This window comes from Scyliorhinus canicula, chromosome 15 (genome assembly GCF_902713615.1).
Source record: "Scyliorhinus canicula chromosome 15, sScyCan1.1, whole genome shotgun sequence".
NCBI classification, from domain to species: Eukaryota; Metazoa; Chordata; class Chondrichthyes; order Carcharhiniformes; family Scyliorhinidae; genus Scyliorhinus; species Scyliorhinus canicula.
In genome coordinates, this window is record NC_052160.1 from 135,261,143 (window position 1) to 135,284,257 (window position 23,115).

At 45.4% G+C, this 23,115-nt stretch overlaps 1 protein-coding gene across 1 annotated transcript; it reads right to left on the reverse strand.

The window, feature by feature from the left end:
- Window positions 1-329: 329 nt before the first annotated feature.
- Window positions 330-21,212, reverse strand: LOC119978284 (ras-related protein Rab-21-like). Its single transcript, XM_038819785.1, has 7 exons — window positions 20,833-21,212; window positions 13,833-13,892; window positions 10,821-10,928; window positions 8,817-8,880; window positions 7,226-7,280; window positions 2,791-2,879; window positions 330-1,977 (listed from the first exon to the last, which is right to left on the reverse strand). The coding sequence occupies exons 1-7, from the start codon at window positions 20,959-20,961 to the stop codon at window positions 1,838-1,840; spliced, it is 645 nt and encodes a 214-aa protein (XP_038675713.1). The 5' UTR covers window positions 20,962-21,212; the 3' UTR covers window positions 330-1,837.
- Window positions 21,213-23,115: the final 1,903 nt, after the last annotated feature.

The following is a 23,115-nucleotide window of genomic DNA, read 5'->3' on the forward strand; positions in this document are numbered from 1 at the left end:
GTAAGTCACGTGAAAATGAGAGGGAAAGTAGAATGACAAAGAAAAAGCAATAAAATAATTTAGAAACAAAAATGCACTTGAAAGAAATAAATCAGTGACATTAAAGCTGACCTGTTCGAAGAGTATTGGAGCACCCTCCTGAATGCTCAGTCACATTCTTATGTTACAAAAATCAGGTCATCCAATATTTATGAATTAACACCATGAGCAGCAAAGTGGGATTTCAATAGTTAAATCCAAGTGGTTACATTTGTGATTTAAGTGACTGAATAAATAGACTACGTGTGTTGGAGACAGGAATCACATCTAATCAATACAACAGCAAAATGCCTGATCACAAATGCCAGAAATGTTTATTATGCTGCGTGTGAAAAACATGTTTTGCACATTGCTGAGAAAGCTGCACTATGTAACGGAGTATCTGAACGGAACTTGAAGCCAGTCATTCATTTTTAGATGCTGACAACATAAAAATGAAGAGGAAACTAACAAACTGCAGTAACAATTTAATCCCCAAAGAGCACGTGGTTTGAAATTGGATTCTCATGTCTTCAGTTTTTAAAAAAATATTCTACCAAGTCAAAATTAATAGTGAACTACAATTATCAGGGGGAAAAGGCACATCTTTTTGGAAGAGAGTGTAGGTACTAGCTTAGTAAATACACTCAACCCAACAGATAGCAGAAAGCTCCAGTGGACTAAGCATCAATATGGCACTTAATCCACCTTGGCTACTCCACACCAAGGAAGTTGCCTATCTGTAAACTCAGGTAGCATTATGTCTTGGGTGTACCCACAACATCTTTGAGTTAAAGAATCACAACAATGAGTATCCATACTATATTCCAGTAACAGCATTCTATTTTGTAGCACCTTTTCTAAAAGAATTTGTTCACCTACGTAGACACATGGGTTAGGTTGAACACAGTGCAATCGGCCAGCAGAGTTCACATTATAGAAGGTGGAGGGGAGGTGCAAATGTACCCCTCTGAACACGGGTTAGATAAAAGGTCCCAAATGCGTTCCATGTTAACAATGGTCTGCAACTCCTTCAAGCACATTGCCAGGCATTTAAACAGGGCTGTAACATTTATGACTAATTGGCACCAACTCAGGCCATGGTTATATAATGAGCAAGGTAAAGCAAAGTGACACTAGTGCAGTAAGGTAGTTCTGAAATGAAGGATTATTGGCAAGTTGCCAGAAATAATCTAGAAAGACAACTGCGAAACTAGTAAAATAAGAAAGATTCTGCATTTCACTAGGCTCCTTGCCCACCAGCCTGTGTTTGGATTGGGGTGTGGCTGGAGTCTATACTCCAAAACATGGTTATCCCTTGCATTGAGAAGCAGGTAGGTCAGTAGTGTGCCACCTGCTATGGACAATCAATCACAAAGGATTGCAGTGGAGTTATGTCCAACTGTTGGGATATTGGATGAATGGCATAGAGGGGCAGGATATTTATTTTGGAGCTGTACCCTATGTGCGTCGACCTGCGCGGTTGTTTTAGAAATGTCAACATGACCATTTGTTCAAAACTAAATGCTGCCTCATGTGACCTTTTGATTCATCATTCAATCCAGTCCCCACAAGAGCAAAGACTTTTTGCTTCGGATATCCTGCAGAAGCCATTTATTTCCTATTTTTTCTTTTATAAATAATTACAACTTTTGCAGCCAGAAATAGATCTTTGTCCAGCAGCTGTGCACAGAAGCCTGCATCACCACGAATGGCACCTCCAGTCAGTTAATCCTACAGCTTTCATTTGTTAAATGGAACTCGGTCACACCCAGTGCCCCACGGTCACTAGTCTGCAAAGTGGTGGGTTCGCTTCTATTTAAGAACCAGAGCAACAGCCTCCATTGCTTAATGGCTGTGGTTCGTCGTCAATGATCTGTACACCTCTCCGTGTGTGGACTGCCCGACTGGGATCATTCCCTCTTGCTGCTTCCTCAGCTTGGGCAACTGCAAGCATCTCTGAAAAAAAAAAGATAAAACAAAACCTTTTCAGTAACTGCAAGTACTGCCAAGTCAGCTGTAGGTCTCGAGAGAAAGATGCTCAAAAAAAAAACCTTGCATTTATATAGAAACTTTCACATCGGGCCATGCCAAAAGTGTTTTACAGTGAATGTCACTTTTTTTTTTAAAAAAAAAGAAAAATATTTTATTGAAGCATTTGTAATTTTCAGAATTTAACATGTTGACATTTCTAAAACACCCGTGCAGGTCGAGGCACAAAATACCCCCTAAAACAATAAACCACGTCCCCCACTTCTCCCGCCCTGCCCCCAATTACCCATATACTAAGCTCCCTGTCCTTATTTAACATTACACTGCTTCCTGTTTTCCTTCCACCCACTTTTTCCCCTTCCCCCTTACTGCTAACGTTCAATTTTTTTGTTAAAGAAATCAATGAACAGCCACCAACTCTGGGTGAATCCCTGTATTGATCCTCTCAGAGCGAACTTGATTTTCTCCAGACTGAGAAACCCTACCATATCGCTGACCCACATTCCTGACTTCGGGGGCTCAGAGTCCCTCCATCTCAGCAAGATCCGTCTCCGGGCCACCAGCGAGGAGAAAGCAGGATATCAGCCTCCCTCCCCTAAAAGTCACTTTTTACGAATAAAGACAACATGGCAGCTAATTAGTGAACAGAAAGCTCCCACAAACAGTGACGTGATCATGGGTCTTTGGAATAATTCTGTTTGTGTCGTTGCTCAAGGGGTAAATATCGGCAAAGATATCACGTCACAGCTGAGAGCCAGAGTTGCAGAAATGCTTACTCACTTTTACAGACATCCAGAAAGAGTTCCTCAATGCCTTTGTTCACTTTGGCAGAAGTGTGAAAGTGCTTTGCTCCGACAGACACTGCATACCTGTTGGGGAGGAATTATTTTTTTAAATGTTAGCAAGTCAAAAAAAATGTAACATCCATTAAGCCATCGAGTCTGCTCCGCCATTCAATCATGGCTGATACTTCTCTCATCCCCATTCTGCCTTCACCCCATAACCCCTGATCCCCCTTATTAATCAAGAACCTATCTATCTCGGTCTTAACGACACTTGTGATTTGGCCTCCACAGCCTTCTGCGGCAAAGAGTTCAACAGATTCACCACCCTCTGGCTGAAGAAATTCCTCCTCATCTCAGTTTTAGAAGATCAATCCCTTTAATTCGAGATTGTCCCCTCTGGTTCTAGTTTTTCCTCCAAGTGGAAACATCCTCTCCACGCCCACTCTATCCAGGCCTCGCAGTATCCTGGAAGATTAATCATGTAGAAGTGACAAAAGGGAAAATGCACTCACTGTCACCCTATTAACCATCAGTTTTTTTTTTGCTGGAAGTTTGTCCTCTGCTTGGCAAGGCACAAACACACAGAATGGGAAGGGCACAGGGAAATAAAATGTAAGACAGGCTTTAAAAAATAACAGTCGGAACACAAATGTCTGAAAAGACTTGGGTTGGCTTACCAAAGCCTTTAAAAAGAGAATTCAAGACTCATGGATAATACAATGGTGGCAGAGTAAGCACATAGATCTGTGGGCCAGACACTAAAAAAAAAAGCAGATGAATAAAAATGAACAGGTGAAATTTTTGTACAGTTCTGGTCACCACACTATGAGGAAGGATATAATTGCAATGGAGTACAGGACAAAGCAGATTGACAGTAATAGAAATTGTCGATGTTGCCAGGGCTTGAACATTGCAGCAATGAGGAAAGATTGGATCGGTTGTTTTCCGTAGAAGAGCGACCCAATTGAGGTGTACAAAATTACGAGGGGCCTAGATAGGATAGACAGGAAAGACCTGTTCCCCCTCAGCCGAGGGCGGTCAATTACCAGGGGCACAGATCCTGGGTGATTGATAGAAGGATTAGAGGGGAAACAAGGAAAAGGGAACTTTCACCCAGAGGGTGGTGAGCATTTGGAATTCGCTGCCCAAAACAGAGGTTGAGGCCGAAATGCTCAACACATTTAAAAATTACTTGGATCTGCTCCTCAGGTGCTGTAACCTGCAAGGCAAGGACTGGGTGCTAGAAAGTGGGAGTAAAACAAGTGTCTAGTTTATTTTTGTCCCTCGTTATTTTTTAAGCCACCGCAGACACGATGGGCCGAATGACTTCTTTCTGTGCTGTAACTATGGTTCTAACAAAAAGGATAGATGACAGTTCATTTAGCTGCTGTGCGACTCCAAAGGATTTACACTTGCAACATTCAAAGACAAATTTCTAACCAGGACAAACCTTTCTTGTAATTAGAATACAGCATCCTCTTCCGTGAAAACAGTCAGTACATCGTGTTCCAACTGGGGCTTTGCAATGCACATCCTTGTTTGGAGTAATGACCGTACTGTGTATACATTCATATCATGGAAAACAGAGGCAAGAAATCAGCAAAGGTGCTTACCACCAGGTTGCTGAAACTCAAAAGACCTTTCCTCAACAGCTGAATTAGTCAGCGACTGCAAGGGCAAACTGCGAAGCTGAATTTTATCCTACCTTCACTCAACACCAGCACAATGTTTCCTGCTGGAGGCCGGATAGTGTTTAGGGAGCAGGAGAAACCTGGAAACGGAGAGAGTCAACAAGAGCCCCCCCCCAACCAGCACTGGTGCCAAGATCTCTAAACCTGGGGGTTGATTTGGGTGTCCTGATGTAACATTAAAAACACGCATTTAGTACCAATCTGAATGACTCAATATCACATTGAGTGCTGTATTTAGACAGAAAAAAGGGCAGGATTATGGCAAAGTCACTGGACTAGTAATCCAGAGGCCCGGGCGAATACTCTGGGGCCATGGGTTCAAACACCACCTTGGCAGCTGGTGAAATGTAAATTCAATGTAGTAAAAACAAAATCTAGAGCTGCTAGTATTAGTACTCAATAGTATTAGTAATGGTGACCATTAAACTCTCAATTGTGAAAACCCACCTGGTTCACTAATGTCCTTCAGGGAAGGAATGCCCGTTAGGGAAGGAAATCTGCCATCCTTACCCCAACTGACTGCCATGTGATTCTAGGCCCACAGCAATGTGGCGATGTGTTGGGTCTGCGAGGATTGCGTTTACCATAGCAGTGAGAGAGACAGGCTTCCAACAGTTGTAATTAGAATACAACATTTGGGGGCCTCATGGTAGCATGGTGGTTAGCATCAATGCTTCACAGCTCCAGGGTCCCAGGTTCAATTCCCGGCTGGGTCACTGTCTGTGTGGAGTCTGCACGTCCTCCCCGTGTGTGCGTGGGTTTCCTCCGGGTGCTCCGGTTTCCTCCCACAGTCCAAAGATGTGCGGGTTAGGTGGATTGGCCATGCTAAATTGCCCGTAGTGTAAGGTTAATGGGGGGATTGTTGGGTTATGGGTATACTGGTTACGTGGGTTTAAGTAGGGTGATCATTGCTCGGCACAACATCGAGGGCCGAAGGGTCTGTGCTGTACTGTTCTACGTTCTACTTGGAGAAATGCAACTCTATTTATTGAACTATGAACTGTTAAACATACTTGAACTGTGGGTTGACACTATGCTGAGTTGACTGGAGACCGGAGGCTAACCTGACCAGACTATCCTGCTAGCACATGGTAGATGTTCTAGTTGTTGCTCACGGGCTCTGGCTGTCTCAGAGGCTGCATCCCAAGAGAGCGGGAAAACTAGTGCCCTCTGGCTTTATAGTGGCTGTGCCCTGTCTGGTAATTGGCTGCTGTGTTGTGTGTGTTAATTGGTCATCATGTGTGTCAATCAATGTCTGTGTGCACCATCATATACTTGTGTGTATATTATGATGTGTGGTGGACTCTTAACCCGCCTTTTAAATGGCAGAGCACGCCACTCCGTTAAATGGGCAATTTGGGGTCAGCAACAAATGCTGGTCTAGCCAGCAACACCCACTTCCCATGAATGAATTAGAAATGCGAACCGACTTTTCAAGAATAAAAGCTGTACATCTCAAATATATTTCAGCAGATGCTTAGGCAACATCAGCCCCAGATTTCCCCACAGGTTCCATTCCATGCAAGATGTTACAACGTTATCATAGATTGGATACTTAAGGATTTTGTTTTATTTTTTTTTAATTCATTCGCGGGATGTGGATGTCGCTAACTTGGCCACAGAATCCATTGCCCATCCCTAATTGCCAAAAGTGTGGTGAGCTGCCTTCTCGAACCCCTGCAGCCCTTGTGGTGTAGGTACACCCACGGTGCTGTTAGGGAGGGAGTTTCAGGATTTTGACCCATCAGCAGTCCATTGTGTTTGTCCGATTTTGTAGGATTGCCTTTGATAAATGCAGTAGCCAAGAGTAATTTTAAAAATGAAAAACTTCACATTTGAACAGACTTCTGTCCAAATAGGCTGGTAGCTTTAAGGAAGTGCTTAGAATTAATCAGTAACCAACAACTGTTGAGCCACATGAGCAACTGCTTTGTCTGTGATAGATTGGCGAACTACGCTGCTAATTAGAACATAGCACAGTACAGCACAGAACAGGCCCTTCGGCCCTCAATATTGTGCCGAGCCATGATCACCCTACGCAAACCCACGTATCCACCCTATACCCGTAACCCAACAACCCCCCCCCCCTTAACCTTACTTTTATTAGGACACTACGGGCAATTTAGCATGGCCAATCCACCTAACCCGCACATCTTTGGATTGTGGGAGGAAACCGGAGCACCCGGAGGAAACCCACGCACACAGGGGGAGGACGTGCAGACTCCACACAGACAGTGACCCAGCCGGGAATCGAACCTGGGACCCTGGAGCTGTGAAGCATTTATGCTAACCACCATGCTACCCTGCTGCCCCCAATTGTAATGATAGGTGACTGTCGGACCAGAAATAAAAACAGGATACCTCTGCAAGAGGTTGGGTAGGGCGAGGAAGTGCCAATGTGCAACTGAACTTGGGGGACGGGCAAGCAGAAAACCCGACTCTGGCATGGATATAAAATGAATTTATTGAGTCAGGTGACCAGCACTTTGGAGAATAAAGGAGGTTTGTGAACAGGCACAGCTGGTGTGCAAGTGGAAACTTCTACTGGCTGGAGGCTAACACTTGCCCAGCCCAAGGGACAGAGATTATCATTGTACCACACGCTATTCGGTCCAATGACCAAGCAGGGCTGTAAACCACTGCTGTGATATATTACATTGTATTGATTTTTGCCAGGGTCCCAGGAAAAGCAGCACATCAACCAGCCAAATTCTCCAGTAACAATCTGACCACACTTACGCCTCTGCTTCTTCAACAGACACGTTCCGATCCTTCTCCAAGTCAGTTTTATTTCCTGTAAATTCAACAAAAACAGTTGTTAAAAAATGATAGCCTCCAGTCGCCACCACCAGAAAGGCAGCAAAATTGTAAGCGAGTCAAAAATTATTAACCTTAAAACGTTAAAGGACTTGGAACGCAACCCAGGAAAGATGGAGCTCAAAAACAGAAGTGAAGGACAATGCAGCAGGAGTGATTTAAGGATACTCAGCCCGGGTGTGTGTTTTTTTTAAAGAAAGCTTCATGGAACGGAGGGACATGTGCCAGATGAATTTTAAATGTGGAAAAGTGCATTTGGTAGGATGAACAAGGCGTTCATCTGAACAAAAGGATTAGTATTCTAAAGGAAATTCAATTTCAAAGTCGGGGGAAGGTCAATTATGGTGACTGGGCAGATGGAGAAAACAGTCAACAAGGTGTACGGGATCCTGGGCTTCATAAACAAATGTCAAACCTTTGCAAAATACTGGTTAGGCCTCAACCGGTGAATTGTGTCCAATTCTGGGCACCACAATTTAGGAAAAACGTAAAAGGCTTTAGAGATAATGCAGAAAACAAATGGATCTCACCGAAGGTTAGAGGAAATCTGATAGAGGTGGACATCATGAGGGGTCCAGACCAAATGCAGATTGAGAGAAAAAAAAACACGTTCCCATTGATGGCAGTGTCAAGAGTCAGAGGAAATCGATTAAAGGAAAAAAAAATTTTTTTGTTTTAAACATGAAACACAGCAAATTGTTACAATCTGGAATGCACTGGCTGACAAGGTGGTAGGGGCAGATCCGATTACAGCCTTCAAAAAGGGAATTGGATAAACATCTGGAGAAAACTATTGCAGGGATACAAGAGAAGGCCAGTAAGTGGAAGCAGCTAAATGGTTCTTGCAAAGAGCCAGCGCAAGCTCAGTGGACAAACGGTTTCCTTCTGTGCTGTAAATCAATGAAAATCTGACGATTCCCAGTGTCCTGGGAAAGAAACCAGTATCGAGAGCATAAATATGGTCGATGTCGTCACTGGCTTCAGTGAATGAGTAGACAAACTGCTTAACGTAGCAATGTTAATTTCACTTGACCATAATACCCCACCAGCAAATATATGACACAACAGTACAGTCCGGAGCTGTGGACAGTGATGGTAGAGGCTCAAACATTGTTCCCATCATGTGGTTGACCAGAAATCACTTCTGCTGTTATCGTCTGGAAGGATTTGCAGGTTAATGCTCTATCTGCTTGGCCATGTTGTGAATGAACCTTCCTTGGCCATCAAGTCCCAAGGAGGGATTTAAACCTGGAACGTCTGGCTCAGAGGCAAGGTGCTAACCACTGAGTCACAAGACCTTCATATAAAATTACACGAGCAAGATGTGGAAAAGAAAACGCTATCAGAGCAGAATGAAAAAGTGGGGGAGGGTGAGAAGGAGAAACTGCAAAAGCCACAGCTATGCTCCCTTGTAGGTACAGGAACAACAACAAAACACCGGGGATGTCCTAAACAGGGTGATACAAGTAGAACGTTGCTTGGAGTTCACATACGTTGCTTGGAGTTCACGTACCTACGATGCAGAGACAGATTTCACTGCCAAGCATCTTACGCAGCTCTTTCACCCAGTTCTTTACCTGTTAAAGAAGAAGACGAAGACATTTAATTTACCTTTACAGATCTGATGACACCAACATTAACTACAATCCAAAAGTCGAAATTGGTAGGTCACGAGTTCATGGCCCATGCACCACGAAAGCCTCCTCGAACGCCCATCAGCGTATCCTTCTGTGCCTTCCTCGCTTCCCCTTAATTCCATTAATTTTTATTTTTTTTAAATTTAGAGTAGCCAATTCCTTTTTTTCCCCCCAATTAAGGGGCAATTTAACATGGCCAATCCACCTACCCTGCACATCTTTGGGCTGTGGGGGCAAAACCCACGCAAACACGAGGAGAATGTGCAAACTCCACGCGGACAGTGACCCAGAGCCGGGATCGAACCTGGGACCTCAGCGCCGTGAGGCTGCAGGGTTAACCCACTGCGCCACCGTGCTGCCCCTTAATTCCATTAATAACCGTTTGCCTCAACTACTCTCTGTGGTAGTGAGCTCCACATGGCCGGGAGTTCCACATTTTAACCACTAGGAGAAACCTCTCGAGTTCCTTAAATGGATTTACTGGTAACATTCTTATATTTATAACTCCGGGTTCTGGATTTCCCACACGTGGAGGTTTCTTCTTTGCATCCACCTCATCAAACTCATTCAGAATTTTAAACGCCTTTAGTCTCGGAACAGCAGGAACGCTAATATCTCAATTGTTGGACTGATGTATGAGCAAACCTCTTCGCAATGGCCGCATGTAAAATCTCAGCAGAATGATTGTTTTTGCACAGAATGCTTCACAGAATGAGGTTACTGGTATTAATATTCTTCCATGTTATTAATTGAACGTGACTCAATAGTTCACTTGCCTCTTTGTCCGAAGCTTGTAGATACAAGGCTCCTCTAAGACTGGAAGAGCTGACATGCTGAGGATTTATGCTAGCATGTTGGTCGAGTACTACACGCTCAGGTGCGTGTTAAAAAGCTCCTGGTCCAACTCAAAAGAGAATCATCCCAGGGACATGGCCTTTAACCAGCGCCAGCCAGTGAAATGCCAATTCGACTCATGGTGCGCAGGATCGTGTTGACTGCTATATATTTTTTCAACAATCGGCGCATTAATTCACGGTACTGGAGAATAGGAGCAGGCCATTCACCCCTCGAGCTTGTTCCATCGTTCAACTGCATCATGACTGAACTGTACCTCAACTCTCCATTTATCAGTCTCACTCCCCGTGCTCCCAGTACCCTCAGCAAATAAAAATTTATTGATCTTCCTTCAGTTTCAAAATCTCAGCTGACCCAGTATCCACAGACATTTGGCGGAAGGCAGTTCGAAAAAAAAATTCAGAGTCGCACAAAAGTACTCTCAATTATCTTCAAGGATTTTTCTTTATGGTTTGGTGGAGGGAAACAGGGTTCAGTAATTGGTAATAATAACTAATAGAGAACGTGAATTTGGCTGGAAATGCCAGAGGAAATTGAACAATTTGCATTTATTTAGTCCTTTTCACTGGCCGCAAGTTGTCTCAAAACATTTTCCAGCTAATTACATGTATTATCTGTTGTAATGTAGAAAATGGGGCAGCCAATTTGCTCACAGCAAGCTCTCTCAAGCAGCAATGTGATAAATGGCCAGATAATCTGTTTTGGTGACTTTTTACATCCAACCCGATAAGGCCTCGGTTTAAATCATCATCTGAAAGACCATAGCTCCTATAACAGAATTCCCTCTCGGTACTGCACTGGGGTATCAACCTGGGGTTTTGTGCCCAAGCCCCGGAGTGGAACCTGAACTCGAAACATTACGACTCGAGAGTACTACAAACTGAACCACAGATAAAGGAGAGAAAATGGCGTTCACCTAACAGGAAACAGGTATCCAGAGGTAGAGGAAATCCTCACTTTTCATTTGTCCGTCAATTGATGGCGTCAATTAACGTAAAAGTCAGTCAGTGTGTCAGTTAGCCCACCTTCTGAAACGAGTCTTCGTCGGTGATGTCATAGACTAATATGGCACCGTTTGAATCTCGATAGTAAATGGGGCCCAAGGCGTGAAACCGTTCCTGTCCAGCTGTGTCCTGTACAGGGGAAAGAGAATTTCAGACGCTGAATTCTGGTGGGAAGGAGACTCAACAACACAAGGCAAAATGACAAGAACTTGTAATTCACCTCAAAGGGAGCAAAGCCGGGGTATTAATTAATCTTATTTCTATTTCCTCCACCAGCCATAGCTACTCATAAAACCATCCTGTATTTACTGGACAAAGCAGCATGATGTTATGTGCTTAAGAGATTTGGAGATAAACAAATGAATCTGGACGCTGCTAATCGGATGTAATCTTTCTCCACACAAATCCAGAACTTCCTCATTTGCCCAGTTTGATGCCTTTCTCTTGAAGTTTTTCTTCCAAAGACATGAACAACCAGCAACCCCCCCACCACCAACCATCCAATGGAGTGCATTGCAAATGCAGTACTCCCTCCCTAGATATCCCAGCAAAGCAACTCTGTGCAGTCCTAGATTAGTTGGGGCGGCACAGGAGCACAGCAGTTAGCACTGTTTCACAGCGCCAGGGTCCCAGGTTCGATTCCCGGCTTGGGTCACTGTCTGTGCGGAGTCTGCACATTCTTGCAGTGTCTCTGTGGGTTTTCTCCGGGCGCTCCGGTTTCCTCCCACAAGTCCCGAAAGACATGCTGTTAGGCAATTTGAACATTCTGAATTCTCCCTCTGTGTACCCGAACAGGCGCCGGAATGTGGCGACCAGGGGCTTGTCACAGTAACTTCATTGCAGTGTTAATGCAAGTTTACTTGTGACAATAAAGATTATTATTGTTATTAAGTAGAATGTCAAGTGTCTTGGGTACCCATCTCTCCCCAATCCTATGACATTAGCTTGTACAAGAGAAATTTCATAAAACTGTCACTTCCTTCCCTTTCTGATTTCACCATTAACACTTTGGTTATGATAACTAATAGAAACCAGCTGCAGGTGGAAATCATTTGATACCATAGATTAAGTGGCGTGTAAAATGTACCAAGTGTGCTTTTAACGTACCCTTCACCATGTACAGCATTGGCATTGAGATTTTTCATACTAAGAAAAACTTCTGGAAATGTGAGGAATGGTCAACTTTGTTCCTCAGCTCTAATGGTACCTTCGCTCCAAAATTAACCATTCGGAACCAAACTCAACAAGATGTGGCACACACAGTGCCAATCCTTACTGCATCTCTAATCAGAGTAACCAGGGAAGAGGGGAAATAATTAACAGACAAAGCAGGTCAATTGTTGGTGGGTGACCCAGGACTATAGGGCGGAGCCCAGATCTAGTGGATTTCTCCATTTTACTATCTGCAACCTGACCTTATGTATGCAGGTGGGTATTGGATGAACCATCCAGCCATAGTCCACAAATCCAGGCCACACTTTGGGTACAGGTAGGTACTTTTTGCAGATTCCATCCATCAGCCACAGGCTGAGAGCAGGATTGGCCACCATGATGGATCGATTGACCATTTTCAGCTGCCTTCATCTCAGTCTAAATTGACTTTGGGGACCCCTTTATCAAAGCACATTTAGGCTATATCATTGTGGCGAGTCGCTCTCGCACCCCTCTGTGGATACAGACTCCTGACGCTCATTATAAAAGTGACCGTATTCATGACTATTTGAACAGGTTGAATGACAAGGCAGGTTGGCAGCCTGAGTACCCTTGGACTTTCATCCCCCCCCCCCCCAAAAACTATTTAAACATTATGTAAAGCATTTCATTAGAGCATTTCCCCTGGCGATTTGACTTCCTTTGACAGGCGGAAATCACGATCTCAAACTGGATTTCAAGAGTAGTTTGCGAAAGCGGACATTCCTAATGGAGCTTAGGCAAAAGGATCGTATCCCAATTATAACAGTTGACATCTCACAATCCCAGCTAAGCCTCTCTGCCATTATCCGCAATTTAGTCGAGCTCTTCTGATCAAATTATGTCCGTTGCTGGTCAGTTAGGAAGATGGAGCTTTGGCAATCGGTGGCACCGAGAATTCAGTGGCATTGAGACACGCCCATCGTGGCAGAAGGGGCAGTGGCAAAACAAACAAATTGGAGCAACTTCTACACCAATCAGATTCAACCAAAGTCAGACTGCAAAACAGCTGTGGATCAATATTTGTCATTATCGCAACCCATCCAATTAATCGCTTTCTGCCACCCCTATGGTATGGATGGAATTTTAATGAGCCCAACTCTGCTTCACTGCTCGTGCTTTTAATCAGAGGAGTGTCACCAGCCGATGGATTTTTCATGGCCCTTTGAATCGCAGCATGTAAAATAATCCATTTATAGCTAGTTCACTTCTGCTGAATGATCCAATTCATTATCTTCATTCACAGGATCAGGGACGGGGCCACATTTATTGCAATAAAACCAATTGGCCTTGAGAATGTGGTGGTGGTGGTAAGCTGCCTTTCTGAAGCGCCTCAGTCCATGTGGGGTCGTATAGTCCAGTAGACCCAGCGACAGAACAGGGATACAGTTCCAAGTCAGGATGGTGTGGAATTTGGGAGGGGAACTTGCAGATGGTAGCATTCCTACACATCAGCTGCCCTTAATCCTCTAGGTGGAGGTGGTCAAAGGTTTGGAAGGTGCTGGGGTTTTTCCCAATGGAATCTAACATTCCAAAGCAACACTCAGTACTGCCCGACTGGGAAGAATAGGATCAATTCTGTGCCTGCACTACCCAGTAGATTAGTAACCAGTGGTATTAACCACTCTTCCCAGCCCCTCCATAATATGGAGGATGATTGAAGATATTAAAACAGCAGCTTAACAATGGAAAAATGCAGGGATTCTCGACGGCTTCAGTGAGACGCAGCCTCCTGAAAACCGTGCATACAGATGGTTACGGTTGTGTTAGACAAAGTGTTATGAGCCACAGCAGTCAATGCAATCGAAAACCAACCATGTCTCACGTGCGAGAGTTACTCACCCATATCGCAAGATTCACTCGCTTCCCGCTGATGTTCAACTTCTTTGTCAAGAAAGAGGCCTAAAAATGAGAAAACAATTTAAATAGTCGGGTCACAGCAGCCCAAATGCACATCTCCAAAAATCTGTCCTGGTCCACCCACGTCGACACTACCACCAAGAAAGCACAACAGCGCCTATACTTCCTCAGGAAATTAAGGAAATTTGGCATCTCCACTTTAACCCTTACCAACTTTTACAAATGCACCATAGAAAAGCATCCTATCTGGCTGCGTCACAGCCTGGTATGGCAACTGCTCGGCCCAGGACTGCAAGAAACTTCAGAGAGTCGTGAACATCGCCCAGTCCATCACACAAACCTGCCTCCCATCCATTGACTCCATCTACACCTCCCGCTGCCTGGGGAAGACGGGCAACATAATCAAAGATCCCTCCCACCTGGCTTACTCACTCTTCCAACTTCTTCCATTGGGCAGGAGATACAGAAGTTTGAGAACACGCACAAACAGAATCAAAAACATCTTCTTCCCCACTGTCACCAGACTCCTAAATGACCCTCTTATGGACTGACCTCATTAACACTACACCCTGTATGCTTCATCCGATGCCAGTGCTTATGTAGTCACATTGTATACCTTGTGCTGCCCTATTATGTATTTTCTTTTAGTCCCTTTCCTTCCCATGTACTTAATGATCTGTTGAGCTCCTCGCAGAAAAATACTTTTCACTGTACCTCGGTACACGTGACAATAAACAAACCCAATAATCCAAATGCCAGTGAGCTAATATCCGGCTTATTTTCCGTGAAGAAGATCACAAGAACTCAAGTGTGTTTAAAATGGCCAGCTGACATCAGTAATGTTCCATTGGGGGCAGCAAGGTGGAACAAGTGGTTAGCACTGCAGCCTCACGGCGCTGAGGTCCCAGGTTCGATCCCTGCTCTGGGTCACTGTCTGTGTGGAGTTTGCACATTCTCCCCGTGTTTGTGTGGGTTTCGCCCCCACAACCCAAAGATGTGCAGGGTAGGTAGATTGGCCACGCTAAATTGACCCTTCATTGGAAATAATGAATTGGATACTCTAAATTTATTTTAACAAGTAATGCTCCATTGAAGCTCCCTTTCAATTGTTTCAGTCAAGTGTCAAGGTAGTCAGTCCATTCGCCATTTAAATTGCCCACAATCCTTTTTCTCATCAGCATTCTAAACAAAATACGGCATGCCCAAATTCAGGGGAGCAGTGTGATGCCAAGCTAAGGGAAGGAAATATATATCAAAGTTTAGAATCTGGGACTGAAATTCACAGGAAGCAAGGGAATTTCAAAGGTCCAGGAATCACTATTTAAGTGGAGGGTAAAGAACTTGGGAGATTTTTCAGGAGAGCTTCATTCAGCTTTCCCACTTGAATGTGGGAACTACCAAACAAATTAGGAGCAAGATTAAGGAATCAAAAAAAAAAAAATCCAATAGTAACAGGGATTTGACCACAAGAAATTCCTTCAATGAGATTTTGCCCACGGGCCTGTATTGCAAATAGCACACAGGAGAATACAAGGCAAGACAGCAGCCACTTTCTAATGATGGATCACATCCAAAACGTGAACTAGTCTTTTTCCCTTGGCACCTTTTTTAAAAATATTTAATTCCTGAGATGTGAAAATCACTGTCAAGACCAGCATCTATCTCCTACATCTTGCATGGTACTTCCAGCATTTCTGTGCATCCTTCACACACAAAACATATTGCTTGATCGTACCTCTGGTAATTGACACACTTTAGTTTTGTTCTTCCATCTTGATCTAGTGAGCAGTATATTCTAATATTCACTGTAGAAAATAATCTTTGGGAGAAAGCAGCATTGACGTGTTAGCACAAATAACATACATGGCATGTAACGCATATTTATTTGACAATAGCATAAAATTTACAGCACAGATGGTCCATGCTACCATTTATGTTCAAGAGTTTTCTCCCACCTCTATTCACCAAACTCCTGTCAACATATTCTTCTTTTAATGCTGAAGGAGCTGTACCAATGTTGTGGAGGTGTTGCTGAGGCTCCTCTCTGGAAGAGGGAAAGCGGTGGGTGGACCTGATGAAACAGGTTGGATGGGACAGACGAAGGCAATGCTGCCACCAGTGAGCGAGACAAAAGCTAGGAGCCATAAACAAGGTTCTCGCTAAGCCGTACCGCATCCAGCAAATCCACACGCAGGCCTCATACAACCTGGCCCCTCGTGCAACCCCGCAAGAAAGATTTAAAGGACCAGTACACAATGGAACAAAGGGAACATTGGCCATAAATACATGATCTGGCCGCAATTGGAATTGGTAATTCAGGACAAGTTCTCCACCCAAAGAATGACTAGAAGATTGACACCGCTCCCACAGGGACATAATCGAGGTGGATGGATGGCATCAATGCTTCAATGGAGAACTAGATAAACAAAGAAGAATATGTTGATAGGAGTTTGGTGAATAGGGGTGGGAGAAAACTCTTGAACATAAATGGTAGCATGGACCAGCTGTGCTGTAAATTTTATGCTATTGTCAAATAAATATGAAGGAGCAGTGCTCCGAAAGTTTGTGTTTGAAACAAACTTGTTGGACTTTAACCTGGTGTTGTAAGACTTCTTACTGTCAAATAAATATTATGTGTGTTACATGCCATGTATGTTATTGTGCTAACACGCAAATACTGCTTTCTCCCAAAGATTATTTTCCACTGTGAATATTAGAATATACTGCTCACTAGATCAAGATGGAAGAACGAAACCAAGAGTGTGTTAATTACCAGGGTAAAACACTTCCCAAACCAATGGGAAGTAGACCATTCTTCATCTGGACCACTACCCCTTGGACACCATTCCTTTTTCTCAAACATATTATACCGTACATTCCTCCATAGCTGTGTCTAGGGTTCCACAACTTGAAATTTGAAAAGAACTTGCATTTGTGTAGCACCTTTTACAATCTCAAGACATCCCAAAGTGCTTTATGGCTAATAAGTGCTCTTTAAAGTGTAGTCACTGTGGTAGGTAAGTACGACCAACCGAGTCATGGCTGACACCTTGGCTTCCATTCCATTGATACACAGGAATTCTATGGCAGCTGGAGACCATACGGCCTCCATGCGCATTGGCATCAGGCCCATTGTACAGATCTCATTTCCTTCGCTCATCAAATCAGTTGTCTATTCCAAATGACACTGCAACACAATCCAACAGCTCATTGGTTTGGAACAAGCTGGTGCTCCTCAAATGGTGTGTGTACTTTCAGACATAACTAGTCACATAAAACCGCTCCAACCTCCTCAGAAGACAAACACGGGACACATCTGACAGAGTACCCTTCGTTGTTCAGTACTTTCCTGGGGTGGAGAAACTACGACATCTTCTTCGCAGCCTTCAACACATTATCAATGAAGATGAACATCTTGCCAAGGTCATCCCCACACCCCCACTACTTGCCTTCAAACAACCGCGCAACCTCAAACAAACCATTGTTTGCAGTAAATTACCCAGCCTTCAGAACAGCGACCACGACACCACACAACCCTGCCAGGGCAATCTCTGCAAGACATGCCAGCTCATCAACATGGATGCCACCATCACACGTGGAAACACCACCCACCAGGTACGCAGTACATACTCGTGCGACTCGACCAATGTAGTCTACCTCATACGCTGCAGGAAAGGATGTCCCGAAGCGTGGTACATTGGCGAGACCATGCAGACACTGCGACAACGAATGAACGGGCATCGTGCGACAATCACCAGGCAGGAATGTTTCCTTCCAGTCGGGGAACACGTCAGCAGTCAAGGGCATTCAGCCTCTGATCTCCGGGTAAGCGTTCTCCAAGGCGATCTTCAGGACACGTGACAACGCAGAATTGCCGAGCAAAAACTTATAGCTAAGTTCCGCACGCATGAGTGCGGCCTCAACCGGGATCTTGGATTCATGTCGCATTACATCCACCCCTCACCATCTGGCCTGGACTTGCAAAATCCTACCAACTGTCCTGGCTTGAGACAATTCACAGCTCTTTAACCTGGGATTACCCCCTATCTCTGGATCTGTAATGATTTGATTACCCGCAAATGCTCGCATTCCAAGCATTGTCTGGCTTCTCTGATGTTGTCTATATAAATGTTTCTGGAACATACCTCTCCATTCACCTGAGGAAGGAGCTGCGCTCCGAAAGCTCGTGTTTGAAACAACCCTGTTGGACTTTAACCTGGTGTTGTAAGACTTCTTACATTAAAAAGAATGGTACTCTTTTGAAACCTTCATGGTTGTTGCCATTCTATTTCCTTTGACACTACACAAGTCCCAACCTTAAACACCGCACGGTCAACTTACACAAGACATGGTGTCCATCACTGCATCTTGGCCACTGGGGAGCCGCACTTCTGATATTTGAATTAAAATTTGCAGAAGATTACTGTCCAGCCTAATCAAAACCCAACTCAGTTCAGAAAAAAAAACAACAGAAACTTCACCAATCCACCCAAAGGGGACTGATGCAGAATAGGTCAAACAGGAAAACAAGGATTCAAAGACAGTAACAGGTCAGGGTCACAGCCGTGTACTCTTGGCTTGCAATCAGGCAATATGTTATTTGAACTATAAAAAGAGAGACCATTCAGCCCATCACATCTACACCGCCAAAATATATAAAAATCTGGCCGCCCATTCCAATCCCACCTTCCAGCACCTGGTCCGTAGTCTTGCAGGTTACAGCATTGCAGGTGCTGGGCCAGGTACCTCAGGACAAGGCAAATATCAGATCTGAAGATGTCAACTGGCCTCGTTTCTCTCCCCACAGATGCTGCCTGACCTGCTGAGCTGTTCCCAGCATGGAAACTGCCTCCCCTCCCCCCATCACCACCACACACACTAACCACCAAAATCCTCCAGATGATCAAGTGTATTGGTACTCGCTTCCCACCCTTGAGCCCGATGAATCAGACACGATTCATAATCATCTGCAATTTTACAACCTTCTAGCATTAAGAAACTAAGTATCCCACTTCCACCAAGGTTGGCTCGCTCAGCACAAGTTTCATCCTTTAGCCAATCAGAAGGAAACGCCTGACTGGTCACGAAAACCCCTTCGCTGCGGCCAACCCAAACCCTGCCAGTTTCTAAACTGAAACTTCAAACTTCCCCGGGCAAGGGTCCTTCAGCCTTTGCACCAGTTGGGCAGGAGACAGACCCAGCCGCCCACACTCTAACCCACAGTCCTGAACACAGGTGAAATTACTGTATTAAAAAAAAGTTAACTTGAAAAAATCAAGTTCCTTACAAATTAAAAATAGAAGTGAAACAATGATAGAAATAAAACAATTATAACTAACCGAATGAATGGAATAAACTGGTCAAAGAGTTGCAAATACATTAGTGTCCGTTCAGGGTTCAAAGACTTTTCTATCATAAATATATCTATTCTTTTAATATAATTCCAGACACTATGGTTCTAGATACATTAGCAATTGGCGTTACTGCAAATTCCTTGCAGGACCCCCACCCCCAAAAGAAATGGGTACAAAACGCGAGATATTTTCGACTTCCAATCAGAACTTTAATAGACACGAGTGAGATTTAGCAAGAAGGCACGAGTTCATGGCAATTCAGGGCTGGAACTAATAGCTTACCGGGCTGGGCTGGGCGGACTCTTCCCCCCCCCCCCCCCCCGCCCCCTCCTCAAAACACACCCATCCCTCCCCCCACCCCCAGAAACCACACCCATCCCTCCCCCCCCAAAGAAACACACACCCATCCCTCCCTCCCCCCCAAAAAAACACACACCCATCCCTCCCTCCCTCCCCCCCAAAAAAACACACACCCATCCCTCCTCCCTCCCCCCAAAAAAACACACCCCATCCTCCCTCCCTCCCCCCCAAAAAAAACACACACCCATCCCTCCCTCCCTCCCCCCCAAAAAAAACACACACCCATCCCTCCCTCCCCCCCCCCCAAAAAAAACACACACCCATCCCTCCCCCCCCCCCCCCAAAAAAACACACACCCATCCCTCCCTCCCTCCCCCCCAAAAAAACACACACCCATCCCTCCCTCCCTCCCCCCCAAAAAAACACACACCCATCCCTCCCTCCCCCCCCAAAAAACACACACCCATCCCTCCCTCCCCCCCCAAAAACACCCACCCCCTCTCTCCCCCCAACACCCACCCTCCACACCACCCACCCCACCCAAAACACCCCCCACACCCACCCCACCCCCAACACCCACCCACCCCACCCCAACACCCACCCCACCCCAACCCCACCCCAACACCCACCCCACCCCCAACACCCACCCCACCCCCAACACCCACCCCACCCCCAAAACACCCACCCCCAACACCCACCCCCAACACCCACCCCCAACACCCACCCCCAACACCCACCCCACCCCAAAACACACCCTCCATGATTTGTGAATATCAATGTAATAAGTCACAATCCAGAATGGACAATAAATAAATGCATAAAAGCAATCAATTACCCCATGCCCCTCCCTGTCTGAAAGCCAGGAGCAGTCAAATATCATCCAGGAGCAGTCAATATCATCCGCCGCTTCATTAACGCGGGTGGGGGTCATATGGAAACAATCTCACACCGGGTAGAACCGTGCGGCCAGCCAACTTACATTTAACCTCTCCACAAAACACAAAGTGCTGAAACACAAAGGCTCCGAAATGTTTGAAAAGGAATACAGGGAGACCTGTTGTTTTAAAAAAAAGTTCCCTGAAAATGGGAACTTCAAGAACATAAATTAGCCGTTCATAAATAGGATGGGTTGAAAGGAGAGAAATACTGTCAATTATTCCCGTGACATTTCCCCCCACCCCACTGGAACATCTTTTTATCCCCCCCCCCGATAAAATGTTGCCACTTTCAGCCGGGACAGTGTATCGAGTTAACAGTATCCAATTGATCAATGTATCGAGTCAGTTTCAGATCACTCTGCTTTGTAACTTACAAAACAGCCCACTTACCTGTAAAGTGGTGATGTGCTTGTCGCTGAACTTGTTCTCACAGTATCTCAGCACCAGGGAGGTCTTCCCCACACATCCTTCCCCCAGCAGCACTACTTTGAAGCAGTAACTCGTAGCGCCTGCCGCCATACTAACAGGAGGAACGCTAGCTTTGCAGAAGGAAGTCTCATCAGGAGTTGGGGGAGTGGATTTGGATTTGTTTTCTGTAATTATTATTTTCTGTTGATGCTGACCACACAGCCCCCGCGGGGGTGTGTTTATTTTTTAATTCCTCCCTCAGCTGGCGGTAGGCAAATTGCGACAGGACATTTTAAGATGGCGCTCTCCTCCTTTGCCAAGCTCAGGGAGCGATCAGCTGATGTGCAGAGGGCAATAAATGCGGCAGGACCACAGCCCCCTTCCTCCCCGCCCTTTCCAGCTCTGACAATCCATATCACATGGGGGAGAAAGGGGAGGAGACAGAAACTCAGCTGGGAAGCTGTCTGCTCATTTGCACATTGTCATTTACTCAGTAAGTTAACAGGATGGTTATGTCCCTAGATTGCTAATGATTCAGAGGTGAGTTCAAATCCCACTAGAGGGCGGGGGGGATCTGGACCATTAAGAAACTCGTAGTTTACCATCAACTTCTCCAAAAATGCTTCCTAGGGGATGAGCAATAAATGCTAGCCAGCCACACCCACATAGTGCTGAATCAAAACATTCATCAGAATGATATTTAAATACAGTTTTGACCATCCTGTTGTTGCATTTATAATCGTGCTTATGTTGACTCTTGGAGTCCATTTAGTACCACTCCCCTGCACGTAATTCCCAGCCCTCTGAATTTCCCCATTCCATATACTTATCCAATCCTCTTTTGGAAATTCCCATTGAATTTCCTTCCACCACCCTTTCAGGCAGCACATTCCACATCATAACAACTTGCTGCTCGTGAAATTGGGCTCTGATTTCGATCCCAGTTATTGGGGAGTCACTGCACCGCTGTCTGCTTCCATTGTGGCCCATAATGTGAAGGCCGCTCACATATTGATTTCATTGCAGCTATGTAAAAGGAGTGCTGAATGGGGGTGTGGTTGGCATCATTGGAATATGTTAATATGGCAGGGTGGCACAGAGGTATGGTGGTTAGCACTGCTGCCTCATAGCGCTAGGGACCCAGGTTCAATTGCGGCTTTAGATGACTGTGGAGTTTGCACATTCTTTCTGTGTCTGCGTGGGTTTCCTCCGGGTGCTCCGGTTTCCTCCCACAGTCCAAAGATGTGCAGGTTAGGAGGATTGGCCATGCTAAATTGCCCCTTTGTGTCCAAAGGCTAGGTGGGGTTACAGGGATAGGGTGGGGGAGTGGACCTGGGTGGGGTGCACTTTCAGAGGTTCGGTGCAGACTTTGATGTACCTGGATGTTAGGCCTGAGTGACAAGGACTGGTAATGGGTGAGTGATGTGGGTGAGGTATATTCTGCAGCCTGAGATGTTAATGGTGCGTTAGGTATGAGGTCCATTGTTGATAGATTCATTTCATTGACCACTAGGTGGGGTTGAAGGGCAGGTACGAAGGAGCCTCATAAAGGTTGGGAGGGTGAAGGGTGAGGGTCGTGAAAAGGTGGTCCTAAAAAGGACCTGAAAAAAAATTAGAATAAACATGAATATGGTTATCATTCAACTTAAATAATTCCTTCCTGAAATTGTGTTTCACCTCATTGTCTGTCTCAAATGCCAGACTGGGTTTAAAATCCGCTCTCTATTCAGGAGGCCTGAAAAGGGAGCCCTTCAGTGATATAATAGCAGGGTGTCTTCACTTGGGGGGGGGGGGGGGGGGGGGGATGTGGGGTAATGGCTATGTGTGCGGGGGGGGTGACAATGTCCACGGGTGGGGGTTGTGGGGGATCCACAAACTCACTTTGAGATTGGTGCACCCTTTCCAAATGGCAGCCCGATCTCTGAGGAGCCGGTCTCGCCGGCGAGTTCAGCTCCCTACTGCTGAAAATATTTCCAAGTGTTGGCTCGCCCGGGTGAAACACCTCAAGGCTCCCAAAAACTGACTAAGGGCACAACATATCGGCTGTGTCCTGCCGGAATTGGGATAGGCCGCAGCCGGTCGATTCCCGGGAGAGGTTCTCCCAGATTTCCAATGGTTGTTACACCTTGCGAGATCCAACAAGATCAATTACGAGACCTAACAAATGGGGACCAGGCAAAACGGCACTTGGGGGGGCAGGGGGAGGGTCGCCCAGGTGATTGGAGGCCCCCCGTTGTCGACCTCTGGGAAGGGTTGCATCCTGGC